The 27,580-nt window shown below is 49.0% G+C and overlaps 1 protein-coding gene across 2 annotated transcripts; it reads right to left on the reverse strand.

Annotated features, from left to right (window-relative positions):
- Positions 1-1,316: 1,316 nt before the first annotated feature.
- Positions 1,317-20,898, reverse strand: TRIM56 (tripartite motif containing 56). 2 transcript variants are annotated; one of them, XM_043915082.1, is made up of 4 exons: positions 10,187-10,328; positions 9,994-10,074; positions 8,980-9,102; positions 1,317-8,868 (listed from the first exon to the last, which is right to left on the reverse strand). In XM_043915082.1, the coding sequence occupies exon 4, from the start codon at positions 8,865-8,867 to the stop codon at positions 6,600-6,602; it is 2,268 nt and encodes a 755-aa protein (XP_043771017.1). In that variant the 5' UTR covers position 8,868; positions 8,980-9,102; positions 9,994-10,074; positions 10,187-10,328; the 3' UTR covers positions 1,317-6,599. The 2 variants fall into 2 exon arrangements, with proteins under 2 accessions (XP_043771017.1, XP_043771018.1); XM_043915083.1 differs by lacking the exons at positions 8,980-9,102; positions 9,994-10,074; positions 10,187-10,328 and adding exons at positions 11,923-11,930; positions 20,889-20,898 and having other exon boundaries at positions 1,317-8,885.
- Positions 20,899-27,580: the final 6,682 nt, after the last annotated feature.

Consider the following 27,580-nt stretch of genomic DNA (forward strand, 5'->3'; position numbering starts at 1 on the left):
GCGCCGGTCCAGAGCCAGGCTGAGTCATTGGATGATGAATTGCAGAATTCTTATTCAGGCTGTCACAGCAGCAGTGGTGGGCCCTCATCCCCACCTCCCGCCTCCCCACCAGGCCACTTAGAGCATTCTCTTATCACTTGTCATGCCTGCTCCATCTGGGGGAGGGGGTGCTCTGGCAACGAGCACAAGATGGTGTTGGGGTGCATGGGGCACTGCCAAGCTTTCCTGTGTCTAGATTCTGGACCTGTTTGGGGATAGGTCCTGGCCTGTTAGCTCAGGGAAGAACCTCGGATCTCGTTTCGTTCAGCTCTCTCATCGATGAACGAGGAAACAGACACGGGCTTAGGATTCAGAGCTGCTCGAATCTACAGCTTTGGGGTCAGAAACAAAATCTGCCTCTAGTGAGCAAACCTCCCAGGTCTCGGGTTCCTCGTCTGTAACAGTGCTGGTGGTGGCCGCTTCCATTCCGGCGGTCAACGGGTGTGAAGCTTAGGGAGGCGACACTCGGTAACTGCTGTTTGATCCCTGCATTTGATGGGGAGGACAGAGGTGGAGTGAATTAGAAGTAAGGACCAAGAGAAGGAAATGGCAACCCACTCCAGTATTCTTGCCTGGAAAAGTCCATGGACAGAGGAGCCTGGCGGGCTGCAGTCCATGGGGTTACATGATTGATTGAGCATGTGTGTACGAGGGTGGAGGGAGGTGGGTTGGTAGCAATAAAGTGGTAGAACTAAAAAAAAAAGAAGAAGAAGAAGTAAGGACCGGAGATCTTCCTTCTTCCTGCTCAGGACTCAGAGGGGAGGCTCAAGGACTCCTGGAGGGACTTTGGAGAGCAAGTCAGAGGGGGTAGGTTTAGCCAGTAGGCGGATATTCCTAGAGCCTGGATACCTCCCAGCCCTGCAGGGGCCACCCTGGAGTCAGAGACGCAGCAGGTGAGGTGGAGCCCCCAAACCAGAAAACAAGCAGAGACCAGTGATGGGCACAGCCACCCCGCCCTGCACCCTCACTCACCTTCTTTACACACGTCAGGGGTCCTGCTGGGCCAGATCACCTGCTGGCTCCCTCCCACAGAACGTGAGCCTGGAAGATGCAGACCTCTGCCCAGAGGGCCCCCCTGTTCTACAGAGGCAGGAGTGGCCCAGGACGAGGACAGGGAACCACAGATGATGACAGGGCCAATCACCCTGTGCCTGAAATGTCTCCAAGGACTCCGGGTAGCATCTTCACAGTCACAGCAGGGAGGGCCATAGTATCTGCTTCCCTTCCCTACCTGGGTGTTGATCGTTCCCCACACGCAGGAACCATCTGAGAAAAGGTTCACCTTTTTCAAAAGCATTTATTAAGAAAAGGGGGGGTGGGGTGGGAAAAAGGTATAAAGTACACAAAGGAATGAAAGCGTTTACAACATAGCTTTTTCAGGCCAGTGGCAGCTAAGAAATATTTGCTGGGCCGACACCAAGGGTAGGGAGGCCCCAATTCCATTTTCAATCCCATTTCTCTCGGTTGCTAACCCAACCAGCTCAAAACACCCTCCGAAGAGAAGTCAGATTGCCTTCCAAAACCTCCCCAAACTACTTCCCAGTTGCCTTTACGGCTCTTCTCTGCCTGGCCCCAGGTTCCTTACCTAGGCTTCGGGTGAGGTCAGCCAGACCCTGCTGAGCCCTCTCCATTCTTCCAGTCACTATGTGGTCCCTTAATCTATTTCTGTTCCCATCCGGATTCATTTCATTAAACTACATTCATGAACTAGTTGGGCTGGCTTAATCTGCTGCCTTTGGTCAAGTTGCCTGTTTTTCTAAGCCTACATCTGAACTTGCTCTTTCTCCTGTTGGGAACAACTTCTTGAGCAGTGTCTCTGGCAGCTCCCTGCCCCCGTCAGTCCAAGGCTACTGTCTCCCCCAGACAGAACTCTGCACCCCCGTCCAACCTCCCACTTAACTTCCAGGTGGCTCTAGTTTTCAGCTAACCCGTCTAGGTGGTGGTTTAATCACTAAGTTGTGTCTTGACTCTTGAGGCCTCATGGACTGTAGCCCACCAGGCTCCCCTGTCCATGGGATTCTCCGGGCCAAGAATATTGGAGTGGGTTGCTGTTGCCTTCTCCAGGGGAATCTTCCTGACCCAGGAAGCGAACTCTTCACCGCTGAGCCACCAAGGAAGCTCAGGAGAGATGATCAAAATACCTTGCTATTGGCACACACTTATCACATCCTGCCCAGCTCTGGTCTCCAACCTCATCAACGTCCTTGGAAGATTTCTGACTTCTCTCTTGGACATTGGCCCCACTGGAATATTAGCTCTGTAGAATATTCTATGAATGGCTTTATAGATACAGTAATAATAAGACTATGGCAAAAGGAGAGCGACTCCCTCCCAAATTGTTATCTTCTCTAACTTACAAAAAAAACAAAACAAAACTGGGTTACTTTTGCCATTTCTTCTACATGTTAGTATACAGGTTAGTATAGCCGGATTCTCAGCTGGCTTTCAGGAGCAGAACTGAGCCTCAGCAAGCTGGTCACTGGTCCCTTCTGCACCTATGGTCACTGTTGAGTCTTAGCAAATGGCTTCTTCAAATAAACGCTGGAAAGCAGAACTGAAGAGTCTCCTCCAACAGAGAAGCAGGTAACAGCTCTACCCATTCTTGAGCCTTTCCCTCACATTACATGCATACCACATCCCCTTTCAGGCTTACCCTGACAGAAAAACATTAACTCAGTACTATGAATACAAGTCGGTTAAAGTTTTTTCTAACCAAGACCTCCAGTTTGAGCTTTCGGGTGTACAAAATTCTCCATGCCACTCAGCCAGTCCTCACGACAACCCTGTGAGGTGGGCATGGTGGATATTATGATGGGTATTTTACTGATGTAGAAAGAGGTCCAGAGAGGTTAGGGAGCTCGACCAATATCACACAGTTGTTTAGTTGGAAGGTGAAAGTGAAAGTCGCTCAGTCGTATCTCTTTGCGACCCCATGGACTATAAAGGCCATGGAATTCTCCAGGCCAGAATCCTGGAGTGGGTAGCCTTTCCCTTCTCCAGGGGATCTTCCCAACCCAGGGATTGAACCCAGGTCTTCCGCATTGCAGGCAGATTCTTTACCAGCTGAGCCACAAGGGAAGCCAGCACTCAACCCAGATCTCCGCTGCCTCACTCATTTTCCTTTTGCAGGCACAAAAATACGACCTAGATGGCATCCTCCTTTTGTACACAATCTGGGAAGTCCCAAACAGGAAAAGGAATGATGGATCAAGCTAACTGTCACAGTCCAATGCGGGGGTGGGATGGGGGTATGTCATATCTTTCATGATGTTCCTGATTTCTTAACATCTGTAGTTGAAACAAAGAACTCTTCCTCCCCGTGCTGGGTGGTGCTTTCGGCACCAGGATTTGTTAGGATTCCCAGGTCACAGTTGGGAGGCTGGGGATCTTCCTTCCAAAATGATGCGCAATGCTATACTTCCCATCCATTTCACATTTCCCCACTGCTGTGTGCCTTCCCACCTCGATCGAGCCCCTCACCGGGAAAACGCAGTACTTCTGTCAATTGCCCCAAGCCTGGCTTCCCAGGGCTCTCATAGTGTCCCCCACAACTGCTTCATCTTTAGAACCTCTGGTGGGATTCTCTTCCTGTATCCAGGTGGTATTTCCCCTCTCAAGTTCTCTATTCCCACCTCCTGGCTGGAGCCATTCCACCAGCCCAGCTCTCTGCACGCCGTTCCCATGCAGCTCTGCAAAACTGCTGTTCTAACCTGAAGGTATTTATCCCTTAGAGGCCAGAACGCCCCAGGACATATAAACAGGACACCCCGATTTCATCTCTTTTGTGACTCAGAGCTGAGTCACGTTCCTGGAGGCTTAGGATAGGCTGAGTCCACAGTGCCCCCTACTGGAGATTTCCCACAAGCCAAGGTTTTGGACACCTTAGTGGGTCCCACTGTTTACTAGACGTGAATTCACTCCACAGATGTTTACTGAGCACCTACTAGGAGCTGTCACTGTGCTGACTCTGTAGAGAGGGATGTAAAGAAGGCAGACAGTCTCCCCGCTCATGCAACTCATCCTATACCACCTGGTTCCGCAGAACCGCAACTCGGTTTCCCATTGGTCTGAATGAGTTGGTGAACTCAATAAAAAAAAAAAAGACCGTCTCTTGCCTCTGGACACTCCACAATGACAGATCATCCATGGGGACCACCTGACCACTGCAAACCTTCCCAGGGAAGATTCCATGGTCAGTCACCAAACAGGCCCCTGATCTGCTGGCCTTTCCTCCCTGCTGGGTCCAGACCCACTGGGATTCTCCCCTTTGCTCCTGCCCTACCCCTACCCCTGCCAGAACAGTCTCCTTTATTCTGACATTCATTTGCAAATCCAGGAGTTATTCTTGAATATCATTTATAGAGGTGTATTTTTCTGCAGCAAGTAGTTAAGCATATATGTTATTTAATGGACAATAGTAACTGAAGTAGAAATGTGCATATATGAATAACAGCATGAAATAACTCAAAAAGAACCCAACCTCCCCTGTCACTATTTACACATTCTGAACCTGTTTAAGCTCAGTAAACTATCCAGACATGCTTTTACCTTGTTGCTATAATGATGTGATCAGAAATCCATAAGATTTTTTTTTCTGTTATGATTGCATCACAGAACATCATACTCGTCTAAATAGTTCTCATAGTTGTCATACATGAAGGCAGTAACTCATTGTCCTGCTAGACCACAATCAACTTGGCTATTCCTTCCAGAACTGAGCTGTTTCCTGTCAATGACTATTATATACAGCATGGTCACAAATACCTATCTGCAAATTCTTTTCCTTTTTCAATTCTTTTCCCAGAATGTATTCCCCAATGTGAAGTAACTTCATCTTACAATCATTTCTTTGACTCCTGTCAAGTCCTGCCAAACCGGTCTCCAGGAAGCAGTATTTATCATGCCAGGAGCCTATTTCCCCATGATATAGCTTCAAAATATTTTTTTGATGAATGCAAATGGTTGATTTTATTTTTCATTTTATGTGTCCTGGCTTGTGTGGATTCCCTTCTGGGGACCCAACTTATTTGGTCCTTTGACCAAGTAGATCTCTTTAAGTCACTGTATACCCTAGAGACTCAGCTCTCAGATCAACGCTCTGTAATTTCCTCCCCTCATCGATTTTTCCTTTAATCTTCATTATTATTTGCTGTGCATACACCCCAAAATTTTATAATTGAATCCATACACTTGACATTGATTATTTCCCCCTTCACTTCATGAAACAAATCAATGCCCTAAGATTTTCTTTTCCTTCCACCTAATGTCCTGTACTTTCCATCTGGACTTGTCCAAAATCTCTCTGGTTCCCATGACCACTCATGGTCCATGACCCTTACATTAAGATTCCCTTTGGTCATCTCTCAACAGCCCTTGGCTAACCATGGCCACCTCCATTCCACCACTGCCACGGCCCATGCAAAGGGCCTGTGGTCATGGCTCACTTCTGACACGATCCCTCCATGCGATTTCCACTCCTCCACCCATCTCAGCGCCACTCCTGACTTCTCAGGTCTTCCAACTGGTTTGGCCCCTGAGTTCCACACCTGGCCTCTAGGATTAGGTGTGTTCCCCACCCATTAATAGCAATACAAACAAATGCCTCTAACACTTTCGTTCAGCCAGAATTTCTCAAAAGGAATTGTGCTGGGAAACTAAGAAGGGGCTAAAAACAAACTCCAGGAAGTATTAAGACATCAAAACACAAGAGACTTTATATTCTACAGAGGTGTGACCCCAGGATGGCTTGGAGGTGAGGACTGGGGTAAGCCCCAGGGTGTCCCCTTCTCTCACACTAGGAACCCTGGGTTTTAAACTCCAGTCCTGTTTTCTAACAGCACATCCTCTTCACGGGCTTTAAGGTAAACATCCTTTGCCCTGGGGTAGTGTCTGTACTTGGTCCCCCATGAAGCCCACCTTGTTCTTCACTGGGGGATGCCACTATTGGGGGAGGAGCCTCAATTTCCCGGCTGTGGCTGAAGGCAATGAATGACTTCAGCCCTTCCATCTCTGCGGTGAAAGATGTCATTGACTGCCGGGTTCAAAATCTCAGGCCCCCGCTAACCTAGCCTGTCCCCTTCCAGCTGAAGAACGGGTTCTCAGCTCTCTTCGGCAAAGTACATAACCGACATACCCTGAGCCCTTCTTGGCTCCAAGGACAATCTCTACCCACCTCCCCAAGCCTCTCCCCGGGCCACCCCATCAGGAATGGTTTTGAAGAAAAACGCAAATCAGAACTAGTTTACATATCTTGGAAACCTAGACTCTATACTAGCGGCAGTGGCAGTCACTCCCCCCAATTCAAAAGCAAGAGGCGTTAATGCCCAGTACCTCTCCAACCCCTCCTCTTCTGCATCTGAAAATTATGGTCATGCCAACCCTGCTTGGTCCCCATCCCTGCATCTGCAGACGGGTTTGGCACTTCACATTGTGAAAAGCTGTCAACCACTGCCCTCTGAGAAAATGCCCTTGGCCGCCACGTGTCCTGGGCGGCCCTGCCTGCCTTCTCCCCCCCTCATTTCCTTCCCCCCACCACCCAGTCCCTCCCCGGTCCCAGCCCTTTAACTGTCAAGAGGGCGGACCCGAAAGACGTGGATGGTCCCGTTACTGAGGGACACAACCAGGTACCTGCCATCCACCATGGTGGTCACCCGGGGCTTTTCCAGGCCGTGATAGGCCGTCAGGAAGTCGCCAAGCAGCGCGCCCTTCGGATCGAGGATCACTACCTTGTTGACCTCGCGAAGGGTCAGAAAGATGTAGCCTTTCTTATCCACGGATATGGAGCCCGGCTGGCAGCCGTGCAGGCCGGGTCCCCGGTACTCCCCAACCACCTGACCCAGCCCATCACAGACCACCAAGCTATTCTGCTGCCAATCAGACCCTACGAAATGGCCCTGGGGGCTGGTGGTCAGGAACACCAGCGCCCGCAGGCCCCGGTTGGCCTTGCCCCCGGGGATGAATCGCGTGGCCAGGCTGCCTTCCATGTTGTACACCTCCACGTGGCCGGATACGCTGACCGCCACCCGGTCCCCGCTCGGCATGGCGGCCACGGCGTGGCTGGCCTGGCAGAGGCTCAGCGCCCGGCGCCACTGCACCTCGCCGTTGTGGTTGATGAGATAGAGCCGCGCGGCCGCTGAGAAGGCCACGGCATCCTGCAGGGCAGCCACGCTGCATGGGGAGCAGCCCTCGGGCACGGGCACCGCGCCCCTGTAGTCGCCATTGAGAGAGAAGCGCTTCAGGGCCCTGTTCTGCTCATCCGCCACCAGGATCTCCCGGGAGCCAAAGGGACAGAGCCCAGTGATCCGGGGGGCGCGCTTGTCCCCCGGCATCCGCGTGGGGAAGCTGCAGAAAAAGATGGGCCTGGGCAGGAGGCCAGAGCCCTCCAGGTTTGGCCCGGGGGCGGGGCTGGGCTCCCGGGAGACGGACTTGAGTCTGCCTTTGAACTTCCTCTTCTTGTTGCATCTGCCGCCCCTCGCAGCCTGGGTTCCTCCATCTTCTTGGGGTGTCTGGGCTCTGCCCTCTTTTGGGGTCTTGGCTCCATCTTCCTGGGGCGTCTCAGCTCTCTCCGCCTTGAGGAGCTGGGCTTCATCTTCTTGGGGTGTCTGCGCTCTGTCCTGATTTGGGGTCTGAACTCCATCGCTGCTCTGGGGCTGGGTTGCGTCACCTCCCGGGCTTCGGGCTCCATCCTTCCTGCTGTCCTTCTGCAGCTGCTGCTCCTCAAAGGAGAGCCTCAGCAGGTGGCAGTTCTTGTCCAGGAGCCCAGGATGCAGTTCCAGCTGGGGCAGCTGGCAGGGAGCAGGCCCAGGCACCCAGGGACAGTCTTGCAGCTGTCGGAGCCGCTGGGCGATCGCCCCCTCCAGCGAGAGGATCTCAGCCTCGCGCCCCAGGCTGAGCACCCGACGGGCAAAGGCGGCCGCCTCCCTGGCCACCTGCTCCCGGCCCTCCAGCTCCCCCAGCCGCTCCCGAGCAGCCTCCTCGGCAGCCTCCACGTGGGCCCGCAGCTGCCCGAGCACCTCTTGCTTCTGGGCCAGGAGGGCCCTGAGGACCCCCTCGGCCGCCTCCTCCACCTGCATGACTACCTTGGCCGCCTGCTCCCGCAGCCGGGCCAAGGCTTCCTTTTCGGCCAGCCGGGTGGCCTCCAGCTCGGCCAGGTTGTTGTCCACGCCGGCCAGCAGCTCCTCAAGGCCTGGCCTCCGGGCGCGAACAGCCTCAGCCAGGGGCAGGCAGGGGTGGTCCAGGTGAGGGTCCAGGCGACACTCTCGGCACAGCAGCTGGGAGCAGGGCTGGCACAGGAAGCGCAGGGCCTCCCCGGGGTGCTGGGGACACTGGGCCGCCTGGCGCTCCCGGGCCTCCTCGTCATACCACCCCGCCCGGTAGCCCACCAGGTCCACCACCCGGTGGCTGTGGGTCTGCCGGGTGCACCGGTGCCCGTCGGCACAGGCCTGGCACAGGTCGTCGGCGCAGTCCAGGCAGCGGGCAGTGGCCGGCCCCCCGGCGCTGGCGCCCCCCATCAGGGGGCACAGGGCACAGGCCGGCTTCCCCGCCCGCAGGTCGCCGCCGGCCCGGGCCTTCACCAAATCCAGGAGTCCGTTGACAAAGAAGTTGGTCTTGAAGGCGGCCACGCCGGCGGGCGGCACGGGCACGGACTCGCGGCACTCGGGGCATCGGAGGCGGCCGCCCTCGGCCAGCTGTGCCAGGCAGTCCTGGCAGTAGGTGTGCAGGCAGGGGAGTGTTTTGGGCACCTGCAGTTGCTCCAGGCAGATTTTACAGGCCAGGAAGTCGCTGCTCAGGGCCTCCAGGAGGGAGGGTGAGGAGCCCTGGGAAACCATTCTGCAAGCAAGAGATCGAGGTCAGAGGTCAGAGGGCACTCCTGAAGCGGCCGCCCTCTGCCCTTCCACCTCTCCCCCATACTCAAGGGCCCCACCAGGTCTGGGGTCTCACCTGAATGGCCGGGAATTTTCTTGCCGTCTCTGGAGCTAAAGAACTGCTTCCCTCCTCCTTACAGACATTCAGAAATGCGAAAAAGTAAAGGCTGCCTTGGCGCGGGTCAGGCCCTTGTGAGAGCTGAAGAGACCAAAAGGCCGGGCCTTAGCGAGCCCATGGGGTAATGATGGGTGCCCCTCCCTGCCCGCCCCGCTGTTGACAGGCCTTGTGGCGCATGGGGTGAGAGTCTGGTGTGAACAGCCCCTGGGCACCCTGCTGGGTGAGAGCTGCCGGGCTGGGGTGGGGGGGCAGGGAGGACACAGCTGAGGGTCCAGAGGGGCAGAGTCCCCTTGATTCCTGGCAGGTGGGGCGGAACAACGGGCTTCAATTGCTGGGGCCCCAAGTCCCAGGGTCGGGTACACCTGCCTCCTGGAACCACCCCCCCTCCCCCACAGCAGCAGCAGCAGCATCACAGGAACTGGGGGCCCCCCCCACTTCCTGCCCCGACTGCCCCGCAATGGGCTCTGGAGAAGTCAGAGGGGAGGCCGAGGGGAAGGGGCTGCCAGGCTCTTTCCTTCCAGCTTCTCGGACTCTGGGTCCGAGCCCCGGCTCCCCCAGCCCTTCTCTCTCCCCCAGCCCTTTTCTTTCCGCCAGTCTTGCTGCTGGAGGCCTCCTCCTTTCCGAGGAGCCTCTGGAGGGTCGGAGTCACGTGAGGCTCCGTCTGTGAATGCCCCCAGCATCCGGCACAGTGGCCGGTGAAATACTTGATAAAGAAACTTGGGGCGTTTTCCCCAAACTTCCAGAAAGTAGGGGCCGGGGGAGGGGGGTGGGCAGCGCTGAGAGAGTGGGAAGGGGGGGGTCTTCCCAAGGAGACCTCAGCTCTCTGGCCCCGAAAAGAGGAGCCTCCCCTCTGCTCCCGCCCTCTGGGTCTCCGTCCCCCTCCCCTCCCTTCCTCTTCCTCCGGCCGGCTCCCTTCCCCCACCCCCTCCATTCCACCCCTCCCTCCAGCCGCCCCTCAAGCCCCCTCCTTACCTAGCTTGGGCTCCAGGACCCAGAGCTGGGGGACCCCCCGCCCCGCCCCTCGGAGGCCCTGATGCGGCTGTTGCCGGGCTCCTGAAAGAGAAACAAAACTGAAACTAATTGTACTTCTGCAACTTCCGTCCCAGGCCCGGGACACGGACTAGAACGGCCGCAGGCCCCGCCCTCTTCCCTCCCCAGCCTGGACCTCTTCCTCGGGGGGGCCTTCCCCCACTGGCGGGGCGCAGTCCCCGCCCGCAGGCTCCCGGGCTTCGTGGGGGCCGGGTCAGCTTTCGCGGCTGGAGTCTCCGAGGTCGGCCTGTCCGTTTGAGCCTGGGGATTTGCTCAGCCTGCTAAGTGTGTCTGTCGCAAGGGCACGGCAGCTGCCTGAGGATATCCTCCGAGGGAAGAAATGAGAGATCTTAGGTGATTCTCGGAGGCGCAGGGTAACCAGAGCCCGGGCCTCAGGCCAGGCTTCCAGGGCTGCCGCATATTTGCAAATCCAGCCCTAGGTGAGACCCTTCTACCACAATTCTTTGCTGAGATTTGGGAGGGAGCTCGAAATGAGGAATGGGCGAGGGCTCCCTGGAGGAGGTGTCCCTTGAGATGAGTCAGAAGAGTGCACAGGGGTTGGGGATCACCAGAGAAGAATGCAGGGAAGGGCATTCCAGGAATTGGGAACAGCGAGTTCCTGGACCCAGAGGAATGAGATACCACATACTCTGCTGGGGTTCCCAAGTAATTCAGGATGGATTGTGGGAGAACTTATAGTTGCCAGGCGGAAGGATGGGGGAAGAGATAGGGAGTTTGGGCACGGACATGTATACACTGCCATGTTTAAAATGGATAACCAACAAGTCCTACTTATAGCATAGGGCACTCAGTGTTATGTGGCAGCCTGGATTGGAGGGGAGTTTAGGGAAGATTAGATACATGTATATGGGCTTCCCAGGTGGAGCGGTGGTAAAGAATCCACCTGCCGATGCTGGAGATGCAGGAGATGCAGGTTCTATATTCCAGGGAAGATCATCTGGAGTAAGAAATAGCAACCCACTCCAGTACTCTTGCTTGGAGAATTCCATGGACAGAGGAGCCTGGCGGGCCACAATCCATGGGGTCACAAAGAGTCGGACATGTCTGAGCACGCATGCACAGATACGTGTATATTTATGGCTGAGTCCCTTTGCAGTCCACCTGTTATCACAATGTTGTGATAACACAACATTGCTAATCGGCTGTACCCCAATACAAAATTTAAAAAGTTAAAAAATAAAAAAGGAACGATGTGTGGGAAAGGAACGTGTTGGTAGTAGCAGATGATGTCACTGAGGAAGCAGCGGCTGGATCACAGAGAGTCTTATGGTCTACATGACAGAGTCTGAGATTTATCCCCAAAGCCAAAAGAAGCCACTGAAGGATATTTCCCCCAACACCTTCTGGAAATTATGAAGCACAAAGGAGTTGAAAAAATTGCAACAAACACCCCCATGTCTATCCCCTAGTTTCTGCAGTTAACACCTTGCCATAGTTGATTCATCACACAGCTACCCAGGTAGGCATCCGTTTATTCACAGGGACGGGATTTCAGGAAGAAACACAACCGGTGAGAACTCACTCTGGCATCAGCCAAGAGAACAGAGGGGAGCTTGTTTTCCAAGTGGAAAGCGGAGGGGTCTGAGCTGACACTACGCCACTAGGGGCAGGGTGGGCGGGGAGGAGGGGAGCCTCAGGTGTGAGCAAGCTGGTGCAGGTGACAACAGCTGGGGTCTTGTAATTGGCTCTGCACGGGAGATGACAGAAGGAGAGTAGGAAGTCCTTTGGGTTTTGCAGGCCTGGAGGTCAGCACAGAGAGCTCGGCGGGTGATAACCCGGGCTTGTGACATTTCCGGACTTTTCCGGTGAATCCTTGGTTTTGATGAAGTTCGCACAACAGAGTCCAAAGGAGAAGAGCAGGGCTGAGATGCACTAGGAAAACACATTCAAGGGCAAGTGGGGGAAGGGCCTGGGGCGAGAAGAGGCTGAGGGGTACTTCCAGAGACGTAGGTGGAAATCCAGGAGAGAGAAGGTCCCACGAGCCTTGGCTGCAGGATGCTGCACCTCCAGAAGGGGGAGGCGGTCATCACGGCCGAGTGCTGCAGACTGGACGGTCAGCCATGATGAGCACAGAAAAACGTGCTGACCACGCGTGTCCCCAAGTGTGTGTACACACCTGCACATGCATACAGACCCTGTGTGTGCTTGTCTGTGCTCAGTCAAGGAAGATCTTCTGGATGGCTACCTAGTGGCTCAGTGGTAAAGAATCCGCCTGCCAATGTAGGAGACGAGGGTTCGATCCCTGGGTCTGGAAGATCCCCCGGTGGAGAGCATGGCAATCCACTCCAGTATTTTTGCCTGGGAAACCCCATGGGCAGAGAAGCCTGGTGGGCTACAGTCCATGGGGTTGCAGAAGAGTCAGACATGACAGCAACTAAAGAACTTCAACAGCTGCTAGACAGCATGACACATATATGTGCAATATACAAAGATCAACAAGATAGTTTCCCCATCCATAGGCAGTTTATAATCCCTGGTGGTCCAGTGGATAGGACTTTGTGCTTCCACTGCAGGGGGCACGGGTCCGATCTTTGGTTGGGGAATTAAGATACCCCTGGAGTGGGTTGCCGTTTCCTTCTTCAGGGGATCTTCCCGACCCAGGGATCAAACCCACATCTCCTTCATTGGCAGGTGAATTCTTTACCCCTAGGGCACCAAACGTAACCTGATTTAATCCTCACAGTAACCTCATAAGGTAGGTAGCATTCTTGCCCCCATTTTACAGATGAGGAAACAGTAATAGAATAAGTCACCCAAGGTCACACAAAATGCTGTGGCAACACAGAGGGAAAGTTTGATTTCTCCTGGAATGGCGGAGGTGGTGGTGGTTGTGTGGGAATCAGGAAGTCTCCGTGAAAGAAGCAGCATTATAATGACCGCCCTTCCCTCACCCCAAACATTGAACAATTGTTTAAAGTGCCTACAATGTGCAGCAGACCCCAGGAAATTGGTTTCTTCTGCTTGAAATCAGGCATCCAAATCAAGGGATAACTCAGCTTACAACTGAGTGGTTAAGTGTTACCATGGAGACCTGGCGAGAAGGAGGAGTTCCTTCCAGATGCTGGGGGTTCCTCAAGAAGCCTCTGCTGCTGGGTGTTCTGATAAGATGGGAGTTGCAGGTGGGTGGAGGGATGTGGCAGGAGATGGGAGCATGCAAGCAGAACAAACTTCACAATTTCTTGTTGAGAATCCTGAAAGATCTTAAGGTAATGGAGAGCCATTATAGAATTTTTATTAGGCAAGTTTGGACTTGTTCTGCAGGCACTTGGGGGCAAGATTAAAAGCAAAGGTTTTTGATCTTAATTTATATAAATATGCATAATTTAAAATAAAATTTAAAGGACTCATGTCATCATTATAACAAAATAACTTTTTTTTCCTATGTGTATTTCCTCTGGTCTCTGTTCATGTAAGTATATTTTACACAACTGTATATATATATTTATACATATTTGACATAGTTGTATTTATAGTGTACATGTACTTTTTGTCTACTTGTCAATCATAATACATATGCATCTTAGGGTTGGGAAATTCTCCTGAAGTATTTTGTTGATTCTCTCCCCTCTGCTTTCTCCGTTTTCCCATCTGGAACTTCCATCATTCAGATGTTGCATCTCCCAGATGGTCTTCTAATTTTATATTTAATCTTATTTTTTTCTTTCTTCTTTTTTTTTTTACTACTTTCTGGGAGGTTTCTTCTAACTTAAACTTTCGGTCCTTGTGCTTTTTCAAATCTGCTGCCACAATGCTAATTCATGAGTCCCTTTTATCGTTTATGTCTCTGAGGATGTAAATGATAGTATTGTTATTGTCATTGCTGTGGTTGGTGGTGTGTGTGTGTGTGTGTGTGTGTGTGTGTGAGAGTGTTTTCTTCGTCTTGCACAGTATCTGTTACTTCCAAGTTGTGGTTTCCTTCCCCCCTCTTTCCCTTCCTTCCTCCTTCTTTAGGTGACTGTAGTATTTACTGTTTTATAGTTTCTTTTGTTTATTTTTTAAATTGTTTTATACTTTTAAATTAGCTTTCTGAAGTATAATTTATGTACAATGAAAACCATCAATTTACATGAAGAGCTCAATGATTCTTGCCAATGTATACAGTTAAATAATTACCAACACAATTACACTATACAATAGTACAATATAAAAATAAGGAAATTGACATTGGCGCGATGCTGTGAGCTTGACTACAGACCTCATTCAGATTTCACCAGTTTTCACGTGTACTCAAGTGTGTGTGCATATGTTGTGTATGTGTGTGCTCAGTCGCTCAGTCATGTTCGACTCTTTATGACCTCAAGGGCTGTAGCCTGCCAGGCTCCTCTGTCCATGGAATTTTCCAGCAAGAATACTGGATTGGGTTGCCATTTCTTATTCCAGGGGATCTTCCCAACCCAGGGATAGAGCCCCCATCTCTTGCGTCTCCTGCATTGGCCGGTGAATTCTTTACCACTGCACCACCTGGGTAGCCCCCTGTTACTGGGTATAGGTCTATGCAGTTTTATCACAAGTATAACCACCATGCACCCACCACAATAATCAACACAGAACTGTCCCATTAACACAGAGAAACTGTGTTCCTTCTACACTGCCTTCTCTTGTGTTAAAAATATTTTTATTGGGACTTCCCTGAAGGTCCAGTGGTTAAGAATCCGCCTTCCAATGCAGAGGGCACAGGTTCTACCCCTGGTCAGGGAACTAAGAGCCCACATTTAGTGGGGTAATTAAGCCCAGGGGCTACAACTAGAGAACCCAATCAGAGAAGCCCCTGCGTGCTGCAACAAAGACAGATCAGCCAGAATATATATATAAGGTGTAACTGATAAATTCTTTACAATATTTCTATTGTATTATTTTAATTCCACTGTTTCTATGTTTCTAAGCTCATTTCTTGGTGATTGCTCTAGGAACTACAATATGAATTTTCAACTTATGAGAAACTATTTCAGATTTATAATGACTTGAATTCAATAAAGTATAGCAATGTAGTTCTATTTCTTCCCCTTCTTTATTCTTTTTGTCAAATCTATTACATCTACATGTGTTAAAAACCTGACAATATAGCCCTATAATAATTATTTAAACAACTTCATTTTTAAAAGACAGTAAGAGAAGGAAAGATATAGATCAGTGTTTTGATTTACCCACGAGTTTACCATTCCCTGTATTCTTCTTTCCTGTGACTTAAACCTACTGTCCAGAGTCCTTCCTTATCAATCGGAAGGACTTCCTTCTGTAAAACAGGTTGACTAGCAACGACTTCCGTTTGTAATTATCTGAGAATGTCTTTATTTTTTTAAATTAAATTTTAAATGAGAAATTTATTTAAACAAGATGTTTAACTCAAAGAGAAAACCTTTCTTTAAAAGGAGTTTTCACTAAAGACAAAATACCATACATGTAACAACTACATACTTTTAAAAAGTTACAAAGTGGCCCTTGATTTTTATAATGACAAATGAAGAACATTGAAATTCTCCAAACAAGTTATGAAGATTTTATTATTATTTTTTGTTGAATAGCAAAAGCTAATAACCTTTTGAAATATGAAGATGTCTCCCCTGGTTTTTACTTTCTGCCAGCTCCCCTCAGTTTTCCAGAAGAAACTGACATGCAGGTCTCCCAGGACATTGTTGTTCAGTCACTAAGTCGGGTCCAACTCTTTATGACCCCAAGCTTCCCTCTCCACAATCTCCCCGAGTTTCCTCAAATTCATGACCATTGAGTCAGTGATGCTATCTAACCATCTCATCTCACAGAATACTTAGCATTATTTCCCAGACAAGTATCATTAAAAAGAACCATTACATTCTGGAAGTAGTTATGCTTCCAATATAGTTTCAAATGAAATTATTAGATAATAGTCACTTAAAGTAAAATTATAGAGGCAGACACCACCTGGGGCCCTGCGACAACATGGGCTGGCTGTCTGCTTTAGGTTTGTATGTATCCTAAACCCATCGGGCTGGAGGTGTCCACTTTCTCTGAGAAGCATGACTGATGCTTATCTCTTGCTCCAAAGGAATCCTACCTCCCGCTGTCCAAGCAAGTCAGGTCGCAGTCTCCAAATGCCTGCTCACCTTCTGTATGTCAAGTTCCCAACGCAGTCCCAGTTTTCTTGTTGGTGTGAGTCTTGGAGTCACTCAGTCTTATAGCAACTAAAGTTGCTCTGAGTCATTCAAACTCCATCTGATCTCTGATCAGCCAGCCGTCACAGCCAGCACTAAAGACCCCGGGATCCGATGCCCAGTGACAGCAAAACCTGCCTGGCAACCCAGGTTGATAGTCGGTTCCTTTTATCTTTCACACTCCTCGACTTCAATAATACTTTTTTAAATCTTTTTTTTTTTTTTTTTTTTTTAAGATCCCAGCCTCACAGTGGTAAAGAAGACTGCTCCTTGATGGTCAGAACCTTGTAAAATGTTGGGAGCATCTCTGAGATGAAACTTCACTTCCACTCATAGGCGCTGCAGGTGACATGTGTGAAGGGACTTTCTTGGCCTTGATCCTAGACTTAGGAGAAAAGGGTAAATAATCAAGACTTTTAAAGGTCCAAGCCAAGATTCCTTTAGAGCATTTGCACATAAAAGGTAAGCTTTTCATCTTAGTTTGTGTAATACCGCATACCTGAAGAGGCTGACTGGCTTAAATGTTCACCTCTTGCTGCACCTATGCAAACAGTCAGGCCAAAATTCAAGGAGGCACCTATGACTATTTTGACTATGCAAACTCTTGATCACTCCTTTCTCAAAACTTGTTCTGCTCTCGACTGCTCCTCCCTCTCCCTCTGGGACCACGCCCCTTCTCGGGAGGTCCGTTCTGGTCTCTGCCAGCCAGGGCGAGCCTTAGGCTCCCCGCCCCATCCATCCTGAGCTGTCGTTCCCTCCTAGGCCCATCAGGGGGAGCTCTATCCCTGCTGAAGCTGCATTCTGGAACACGGTCCGTCGCCTTGCGGAGGGTACACACCACCTCTCCTTGTTTCTTTCTGGGCTTTGCTAGGGCCTGTCAACCTGTGGGCTGCCCTTGCCAATCATCGGAGGCCCTTGCCCCCTTTTTCTTATACACCCCCTTCCTGCATACTCCCTCTTATACTAGAATGTCTCTCTCAAAGATTCCTTCCTCAGGTGCAAAATCTAAAAGAACCCACCAAATGTCATTAATCAACATACTTGATATTTTAATAATTATAATAGATGCAAAAATGCATCATGAACAAATTATCAAAAATTTAAGTCAAGACGGAATCAGTATTACTGATTTTTTTCCTTTGGTCTCAGGCTTCAATCTGGCTCAGCCGGGCACGGCTGGGTTTCACCCCCCACCACTTAGTCAAGGACGTGGCTTCTGTTTTCGCCTCTTCCTTGCAGAATAACCTTTCTTCTCGCCCCTGGATGCTTCTTTAGCATATTTCCTGTCTTAAAACAAAAGAAAACCAGTCCCCCGCCTGACCTCGCCTGCCCTACCATTCTCTGTCTTGTTTTCCTTTTTCTCTGGAACTGACTACAATTGGGCTTTTGTTCTCAATGCTCCCTGGGAAGCGGCTCTGGTCAAGGTCACCAACGACCTTCACCTCGTCTGTGCTCCTCTTATTCTGCGTCTGGCAGAGGAGATCCACACTCCTTGAAACTCTTTCCTCTTGGCGTGTCGGCCTCCTGGATCCCTGGCTGTCTTCCTACTCCCTTCCCCACATCTTCTCTGGATTATCCTATCTTCCTGACCCTAAACATCAGAGGCACTTGCAACCATTCCCTCACACTGCCCAGGGCAGAGGGAGAAGAGTCATAAATCTCAGTATTTAAAGCCTTTTAATGGTTAGCCAGATCATTCAAGGGATTCAGACAAATAGCTGTCACTCACCATTCCAAGTGTGAGAAGGTGGTAAGATCCAGGAAAAGTACCTAGTGGAAAAACAAGTGGGGAATGCCCGCCCAATGTTGCCATCAGTGAGATCTATGTGACCTCTTGCAATGTGATTTAGACCAAGAAATATATATTGGATCTTTGTCCACAGTTCCGGGGACAGAACTCCTAAAATCTTTGGAATTTCCTAAGTGATTAAAGCCTTGAAAGTGTCTTTTGTTAGGTTCCAGAGATGACTTTTGGACCCCACCTAAGGTTGGGGGCTGGTTGCCTGAAGAACCAACCAGGTGGTTAAAGGGTTAAAACTTTCAGTCCCACCTCCCTGACCTCCAGGGAGGGGAAAGGGGCTGGAGGTTGAATCAACTGTCAATGGCAGTGATTCAATCAAAGACACCTACGTAATGGAACTTCCTTAAAAGCCCCAAAGGACATGGTTTGGAGAGCTTCCAAGTTGGTGAACCAGAACTTTTCCACATGCTGCTGGGCCAGCCCCAAACTTCATGGGGACAGAAGCTCCTTTATTCAGGAACTTGTCCTGCGTATCTCTTCATTTGGCTATTGATCCATATCTTTTATTATCCTTTGTAATAAACCTGTAATCTATCGAATAAATGTTTCCTGAGTTCCTTGAGCTACTCTAGCAAGTTAACTCAACCTAAGGAGGAAGTCATGGGAACCTCTGATTTATACCTAGTTGATGAGAAGTATAGATGACAACCTGGACTTGGGATTAGCATCCGAAGTGGAGGGCAGCCCTGTGGGAGTGAACACTTTACTTGCAGAATCAGACGCTGTCTCCAGGTAGACAGTGTCAGAATTGAATTGAATAGTAAGACACACCCAGTTGGTGTCAAAGAGTTGCTTGTTGATGTGGGGAAAACTCAACACACACACATAGGAGGTTGATGATCAAAACCTTTACTCCTTAGAGAAAAGGCTTAAACTCCCTTGAGGGACTTTAAAGTTTTGAATAAAAGGCAAAATATACTATCCTCATGGATATGATGACTTAGCACTGCATAGATGACAATTCTCCCCAAGTTAAGCTATTAAGTGTAATCCTAAATTTATATGGCAGAATAAAGTCCTTATATGGGTAAAAAAATGTTGAAAAGGAGGACTCACTCTACTAGTTTAAAAAAATATTTTATAAAACTGAGGTTAAAAAAAAAAACAAAAAACAACAACCAACACCACACTGATACTTGTGCTGGCAATGGAACAGAAGTGAAAAGTTAGAATTAGATCTGTGTGAATGCAGCTACTTGGCATATGGAAGATAAGACACCACAAATCAATAGGGGAGTTGGTTGTTGGCAGATGCCACTGGAAACACCATCTCACCAAATGGAGCACAAATAAAGCTCACTGAATAATGGTCTCCCAAAAATGTCCATGGGCTTCCCTGCTGTCTCAGATAGTAAAGAATCTGCCTACAATGCAGGATACCTGGGTTTGATCCCTGGGTCAGGAAGATCCCCTGGAAAAGGGAATGGCAACCCACTCCAGTATTCTTGCCTGGAGAATTCCATAGACAGAGAGGAGCCTGGTGGCCTGCAGTCCATGGGGTTGCAAAGAGTCGGACACAACTGAACAACTAACACCTTCACTTTCACTTCAAAGATGTCCACATCCTAAATCTCAGAACCTGTTACAATGTTACTGTCTATGGCAGATGGAATTTCCTAGACCGATTAAGTTGTAAAAGGGGGAGATTATTTTGGAGAAGGGAAAGGCTACCCTCTCCAATATTCTGGCCTGGAGAATTCCGTGGACTGAATAGTCCACGGGGTCGCAAAAAGTCGGACACAACTGAGCGACTTTCATTTAACTTCTTATCTTGGGTCCAGTCTAATCACATGATTCCTTCAAAGTGGAAAACCTTACCTGTGGTCAGAGGGCGAGAAACATAGCATAATTTTTTCTTTTTTTGGAATCGAGGAAAGGGCCATAGGCCAAGGAATGCAGTTGGCCTCTGGAAATTGGAAAATGTAAGAAAATAGATTCTCCTTAAAATCTTTAGACGAGAACAGCCCTGCTAATACCTAGGTTATAGCCCCCAAAAAAACTCATTTAGGACTTTTGACCACCAGAACTGTAAAATAATAAATGTGCACGGTTTTTACGTCACTAAATTTATGGTAATTTGTTACAGCAGCAATGGGAAGCTAATGCATACCTCTGACTCACCATATACAGAAGTGAACTCCCAATAGGTCCAAACCTAAATGTGAAAAAATTACAAAACTAACAGAAGATTGTGCAGGAAAGTATCTTTGAGATTTTTGTTTAGGAGAAGACTTTTTGAACAGGAGCCTCAAAACACAAACCATATACAGGACAAAAAAAATTGTTTCTGTTCAACAAAGGGCACTGTAGAGGCAATTAATATACAGGTGTCCAGCTGGAAAAAGACACCTGCAATATCTGAAATTGATGGAGGATTCATAATCAATAGACTCCTGCAAATCAATTTTAAAGTGACAAGCAACACAAAGAGAAATAGGCAACGATTATGAGAGTGGGAGGCCCCTGACGGTGATTTTGATCCTCACCCAAATGTAAGAACAGTTGCAAGAGAAGAACCGGGCTGTAAATTGAATTGTGCCCTCCACCCCATTCCTATTTGGACTCCGATCTAAGTTCCACTACCCCAGCATGTGACCTTATTTGGAAATAGGGTCTTGCAGATATAGTTAGTCAAACTGAGATGAAGTTACAGTGGAGTCCACTGGGCCCTCATCCAACAGGACTGGTGCCCTTATACAAAGGGGAAATTTGGGTGCACACAAGGAGAATGCCATCTGAAGACGAAGGCAGAAGGGGTGATGCTTCTACAAGTCTAGAAATGCCAAGATTGCCAGCCAACCATCAGAAACCAGGAGAGAGGCAGGGAACAGATTCTTCTCCAAGGCCCGCAGAAGAAACCAACTCTGCCGACACCTCGATCTTGACGCCACTTCTGAACTCCAGAATTGCTACAGAATGCATTTCTGTGCGTTAGCTGCTCACTTTGTGGTGCTTTGTTATGACAGCCCTGGGAAACAAATGCAGGGGAGTTAGCCTCTCCTTGGAGTGTGTTTGTGGAGGCATCTTGATCCGGGGCCTGGTGAATGAGTCTTGGAGGGGATTAACCAGGCTGAGGGAGGGGCTGTTCCCAAGAAGAGCATCATGCTTCCTGGGCTCAGCCTGCTCTCCAAGTTTAAGAGGGGAGGAAGGCACAGGAAATGCTTGGTTGCCCTAGCATCAGATCAGGCGTCCCTGACTTATTGGACCAAATCCCAGGCCTGGATATTCTCAGCATCAGTCTCTGCAGTGCAGACAGCCCCATTCCAGTAAGGGAGGAAGATGAGAAAACAGCTGAGTATCTGTACCTTCCTCCCCCTCCTCCCCACCTCGGAAGCTCAGCCCCAGGCATGAGAGAGCCAGCAGCTGAAGAAGACTCTTGAGAATTCCTTGGACAGCAAGGAGATCAAACCAGTCCATCCTAAAGGAAATCAACCCTGAATGTGCATTGGAAGGACTGGTGCTGAAGCTGAAGCTCCAATACTTTGGCCACCTGATGTGAAAAGCCAACTCACTGGAAAAGACCCTGATGCTGAGAAAGATTGAGGGCAGGAGGAGAAGGGGGCAGCAGAGGATGAGGTGGTTGGATGGCATCACAAACTCAATGGACAGGAGTTTGAGCAAACTCCGGGAGATGGTGAAGGACAGGGAAGCCTGGCATGCTGCAGTCCCTGGGATTTCAGAGTCAGACACGACTGAAAAACTAAACAACGGCAAGAAACAGGGTGGGAGGGAGAGGGCAGAGTCCGCAGCCTGCCGCTTTATCTCGCAAACCAGAGCTGCTGGGGTTCCTGCAGTCACAGCACAAGAACCTCGTGACCTCCCCCAAGATCAGTGCTGCTGATCTCTGCTCTGAACACACACAGGGGTCTCTGAGGGTGGGGTCTGAGGCTGATGGTGGATTGTCAGCCTTAACTTGGCCGGGAGCGACCCCTTGACCAGGGCCCAGTGAGAGGGTGCTGTGGGTACTCGGCTCTGCCCACTGCCCTCCTCCTCCATCCTGGCTCCCCCCTGCCCCCACGCCCACACATCCCCACTCCTCGCCTTCAGCCTGATCGCTGCTCTTGAGTCACCCTCACTCCCACGACTGGGCATGGGGCTTGTCTTCTCTGAATTTCCTGCTCCATACATTTCTCCAGACCCCAGTTGCTCCTGACCTTAGCAAACCCCAGCCCTTGGGGCTCCACCTTGGTGCTGGCTGACCTATCCTCCCCACCCCCACCCCGCACTGCTTCCCCGCCCTTGGCTCTCTCCAGGAGGCACTGAGCTAATCAGGCTGATTATTGCCCAGGTCCAATTCCACTTTTCTTGGCTACGACGCACAGTAAATTTCCTCAGCCGCCAGGCTCCCCTGTGAGCCCTGCCTCTTGTCAGGCAGCCCGACTTAGGAAGCCGCCAGCTCCCCGCCTGCCGCCTGCCATATCATCACAGATGAATCAGGCTTGCCCAACACGGGGGTGTAATCTAAACACCATCGACAGTCACATCACCCTCAGCAGCAAAACACAACTGTCACGTCTTCCTGGGTCTAGTAAAATCTCTGGGGTTCTAAATGCCCAGACATTTGCTATTATTCTAAAGATTATACTATAATCTTTTAGAGCTGCTTTTTAGGGGAAGCTTTGGAAAATCTCCCTCGTCTCTACACATTTTGAGAGTGGGCTAGTGGTATTAGTCTTAGTTTATCATCAAGAGATAGTTTTTGAACTTCCAGCTTTATTTTATACTTGACCCATTCCGGGTTTCTGAGTATCTGATGTGGAAAGATCCAGAGAAGGAGAAGGAAGAAGATGAGGATGTTTACTTATCCCCAAATCCCAGCCCCCACTGTATTGAAAGAAGAAGCTCTTCTGACCGTTCCTTCTTTTCCAATGAGGGCAAGTCTTAGCTATGAGAGGGAAGGAAGTACAAGTGCCCTGTACTTGCATGGCCTGAATTGGCTCTAGGGCTTCAAACACGGTGCTTTCTGTGGGATGGGAGATACCTATGTATGACGTGATTGGAGAACAAATAAGAATTCTGGTTTGTCACATTGACACAAGCCCAGGAGGAGGCTGAAGAAGGATGGATGAATGCGGCAGGAGATGCTTTTAAAGAGTTTGTGGAGATGAGTCTTGATTCAATTAAATTTAACAAGCATTAATAGCATCTTCTGTGTACATGGCACTATGTCAAGCATTGTGGGAGCAGAGAGGGGAACAAAAACACGACCTCACCCTGAGGGGACAGATGTAAGGAAAAATTATGAATGTGATGTTAGAAGTATATATAGCAGTGTTAGGGAGTGCTGTGGATTGAAAAGATGTGCGCCCCCTGCCCCAACACCCAATGTGATGGTTTTTGGAGATGGGGCCTTTGGGAGGTGGAGTGAGATGAGGTCATGAGGGCAGGGCCTTGGCCCGGTGGGATTCGAGCTCTTAGAAGAGGAGACATCGGACAGCTTGCTTTTTCGCCCCCTCCCCTACCTCTGGTGTGGGCATGCACAGCAAAAGAGGTCCTGTGAGCATATGGCGAGCAAGGGGTCTTCTGCAAGCCAGGAAGACAGCCTTCACCAGAAAGCGATCTTGTCAGCCCCCTGATCTTGGACTTCCAGCCTCCAGAATTGTGGGAGAATAAAAATTTTCATTGTTTAAGCCACCCATTGTATGATATCTTGTTATAGCCGCCAGAGCTAAGACAGAAAAACATAGATGAGAGCTATTAATTGTGAAGAGTTGTATCAAAGAAGACTTCCTGAAGGAAGTGGAACTGGAGTTTCAGGATGAGTCAGGTCCTAGAGAGGAAGATGTGGGAAGGTTTGCAAAAAGACAGCTGTCTTTGAACCAGGAAGTGGGCCCTCACAAGACACAGAATCTGTCAGCCCCTTGATTTTGGATTCCCCAGCCTTCAAAATGGTGAAGAATAACTATCTGTTGTTTTTAAGTCACCCAGTTCCATGGCATTCTGTTATAGAAGTCAGAATGGACGGACAGCCCAGTTTTAGGATCTGGGTAGTTTGATGGCAAATACGAGAACGCAGCAAGTGAAGGCTAAAGATTTCTCATGGAGGAGAAGCTGAAGGATGCCTGCAGATGCTCCAAATGTCCATGAGGGGGCAGCAGAGCTTAGCCTCTTTCTTAGGTTAAGGTCTAACTGGGATGGCCTATAGGAGACACCTTCCAGAACAAAACGAATCCTGAGCTGCATGGAAGGAACAGTAATAAAACATCCTAAAAATGTTAAAAATGACACCCATAAGGGATGCTCTACAAGCAACCTAGTTTTTACACAACAGAAGGCAAAATTGTGTCCAAATGGTCAAATATAATTTTTCCCAAATGTAACTCAGGGAGTTGATGAGAAACCTGGAAAGAGAACCCAAGACTCTATCTTTTCAGATCTATGTAAAGACACATGAGCCCATATCCAGAAAGAGAACTTAGTTCTCTTGCATGAGGAAGTGCGTATCTGTATCTGTATCCTTACTTGTGGCATCCTTGGGGCTCAGCAAATGATGATGGGGGGAGGTCAGGGACTAGCACGCTTCCTGGCTTCAGACGTCCCCCTTGTCATCTGGAGGCCAAACTTATCCGAATCTATATCCCAGAGGAGGGGAGGAGGGAGAGACTGGCAGGTGAGAAATGGAAACTTGCATAGGGCATTAACTGGAGAAAGGTCTGGGAACCATGAAAAATTTAATGAAGTTGTTTTTCTTGTTTTTATTTATTAGATAGAGATGATGATATGGACTAACAAAAAAATCAGAACCTGCAGATAAAAAAAATAAGAACTTAAAAATACTCACAACACTATATATTAAAAGAAAATTCTCTATGCTTAAAAACATACGTTTTTCGTAACAGTGGAATGCAGTGAATCTTACAGGAGCATTTTGTTTAATGGCAAGTTCAGTCCAGTGTTTTTAGGGATCTCGGCTGCAAGCGAAAGTGATTGGGGCACTGTCCTTGGTGCTGAAACTGAGCTGGCAGGTGGCACAAGCTTCCTGGAATGAGTGAGAGGGCTGCACCTATCGGAGCTTCCATGGTGTTTCTGTTTGAGAGTTTCCCAGCACTGCGGTCTATCCCCTCTTCCCCCTTGGTAAGTACAAGTGGAGAACAGAAAGACAGGTCTGACCATCACCTTCAGAGAGATGACCAACACCAGTTGTGGCCCCTGCAGTCAAGGCCTTTGCCATGAGAGTAATTGTTCCAGGCATATTTGGGTCTCTCTTGCCTTTTCTTCTAATCTGTTTTGAATTGAGATGAGCCTGAAATCCCTTCCACAGACCCTGGTTGCTTCCCTTCCCCCCTTGAAGAATCTTTGTAAGGCCCCAGAAGACAAGTAGTCCTGGACTATAAAATCTGGTTCCTTTGCTAGCCTACTAGGGGTTGTTCCAATTGCTTTGCATGAGTGTGCCCCCTTCTCAGTACCTCCAGAGCCTCAGTACCTCACTTTATAGCTCTTCCATAGCTACTGGCACTAGGGGTCCTCTTGGGATACACAGCCTCTTCCATCCCAGACACCCTGTCCTCCCTGAGATCTTAAGGAGAGAAAGGGAAATTAGTCTCCTGAAACTATAATTCTCCTTCCCATTCTAGGGGGTCCTTCATCCTCTCACAACTTCTATGAGTTCACCCACTTTTCTCTGGAAGGGCCTTGGTGCCTCAACCACATTGCTTGTCTCAGAGCCTAGAAATTTGGCATCAGGACTTAATACACATAGAAACGAAGCAAGAAGTTAGGGGTAGGGGATGAGGTCTTGTTAGTGTTCAGGGAGGTGGGGATAATGTCCAATTGTGCAGCTGTAAGAAAGGGAGCTCACACGCAATTCAGGAGCTGGACTTCAGGGAAGTTAGTAAATACACATGTCTAAGTCCCTTCCAATGGAATGTGAGCAAAATGATGGTTGCCACTTCCAGACCTGGTCCATACAACGTCCCTGGTGGTACTGATTGCCTTTCCAGGTAGAGACACATGGTGAGGAGACCTAAGGGAATAGCAAAACCTCTGAAGAAGGAACCTAGATCCCTGAATCACCACGTAGAGAAAAGCTACCTGCCAATCAGGAGCACAGTTATATAAGCAAGGAAAAAAGTCTTCTATTGTGGTTGAGCCATTATACATTTGGGGCATATTTGTTACAGCAGATTTTAAAATATCCTAACTGCTACAGGGAAGGGTGTTGTTTAATCCCAGGAACAGATACTTAATAGAATTACACTTGTCTTGTCCTCAGTCATGTCCAACTCTTTTGTGACCCTTTGGACTGCAGCTGGTCAGGCTCCTCTGTCCATGGGATTTTTCAAGCAAGAATACTGAAATGGGTTGCCATTTCCTCCTCCAGGAGATCTTCCTGACCCAGGGATCGAACTTGTGTCTCCTGTGTCTCCTGCATTGTAGGCAGATTCTTTACCTGCTGAACCATCAGTCATCCTAAAGAAGTTCAGATCTTTAGTATTAATATTTTTGGATCAAATAATCTCCTTACATTTGGGATTTAATATGTTTATAACACTCAAGCGAATTTGGCCTATTGGAATGTCCACCTTGATTTAAAGTATATAACTGAGTGATTGATTTAGACTTGTAATTTTACACTAAAATCTTGCTGAGGTTGTAAACAGTGTTAGAACACTTAAGAGAACTTGAGATTCATCACGTTGTTCTGTGCTGTGCAGGTGCTCAGTCGTGTCTGACTCTTGGCGACCCCATGGACTGTAGCATGCCAGGTTCTTCTGTCCATGAGGTTTTCCAGGCAAGGATACTTGAGTGGTTGCCATTTCCTTCTCCAAGGGTCATCATATAGGTGCATTTAATTTATTGGGTTTGTAAAATTAAGCATGGAGAAAGCTTTAAAAAACACATTTAATTGAATTAGATTTACGGAGTTTCTTGGGTAGTTGGAAAGCTTTTGTTTATTCATCAAAAAAGATGGAAATCTTTAAATAGGAAATGTAATGCATTAATTTTATAAATGCAGCTGAAAACATTTCATGGAATTTGACTAGCCAAGAATGTGCTCAGCTGCTTCAGTCTTTTTAGTCGTGTCCAACTCTTTGCAGCCCTATGGACTTCAGCCCACCAGGCTGCTCTGTCCACAGGATTCTCCAGGCAAGAATACTGGAGTGGATTGCCATGCCCTTCTCCAGGGGATATTCCTGACCCAGGAATCGAACCTGTCTCTTTTGTCTCCTGCATTGCAGGCAGGTTCTTTACCCACTAAGCCACTTGGGAAGCCCAAGAATGTAAAATAGATTACACACTAATCAAAGGCTTTCACCAAAGTGATTGTCCTTCTGCTTCTGGCCAAAATAGAGTAACAGGATTCCTGTTACTAGTCAGCTGGCTAATCAGTTACAATAGGGAGATTATCCTGGATTATCAGAGGAGGCTCAGTATTATCGCATGAGTCCTTAAAAGCAGAGGAAAGAGCAGAAAGGAAATCAGAGAAATTTGAAGCATGAGGGCACACCGATGCTGGCTCTGCGGGTGGAGGGGACCTCCTGGCAAACTCGCTTCTGCCAATAACCTGAATCAGTCTGGAAGTGGATTCCTCCACAGAGCCCCCAGCAACGAGCGTGGCCTGGCTGACTCCTTAATTTCA

This window comes from Cervus elaphus, chromosome 10 (genome assembly GCF_910594005.1).
Source record: "Cervus elaphus chromosome 10, mCerEla1.1, whole genome shotgun sequence".
Taxonomy (NCBI): domain Eukaryota; kingdom Metazoa; phylum Chordata; class Mammalia; order Artiodactyla; family Cervidae; genus Cervus; species Cervus elaphus.

Excerpts from the sequence above, each read along its gene's own strand:
- TRIM56 (XM_043915083.1), bottom strand. The coding sequence starts at position 8,867 with ATGGTTTCCCAGGGCTCCTCACCCTCCCTCCTGGAGGCCCTGAGCAGC.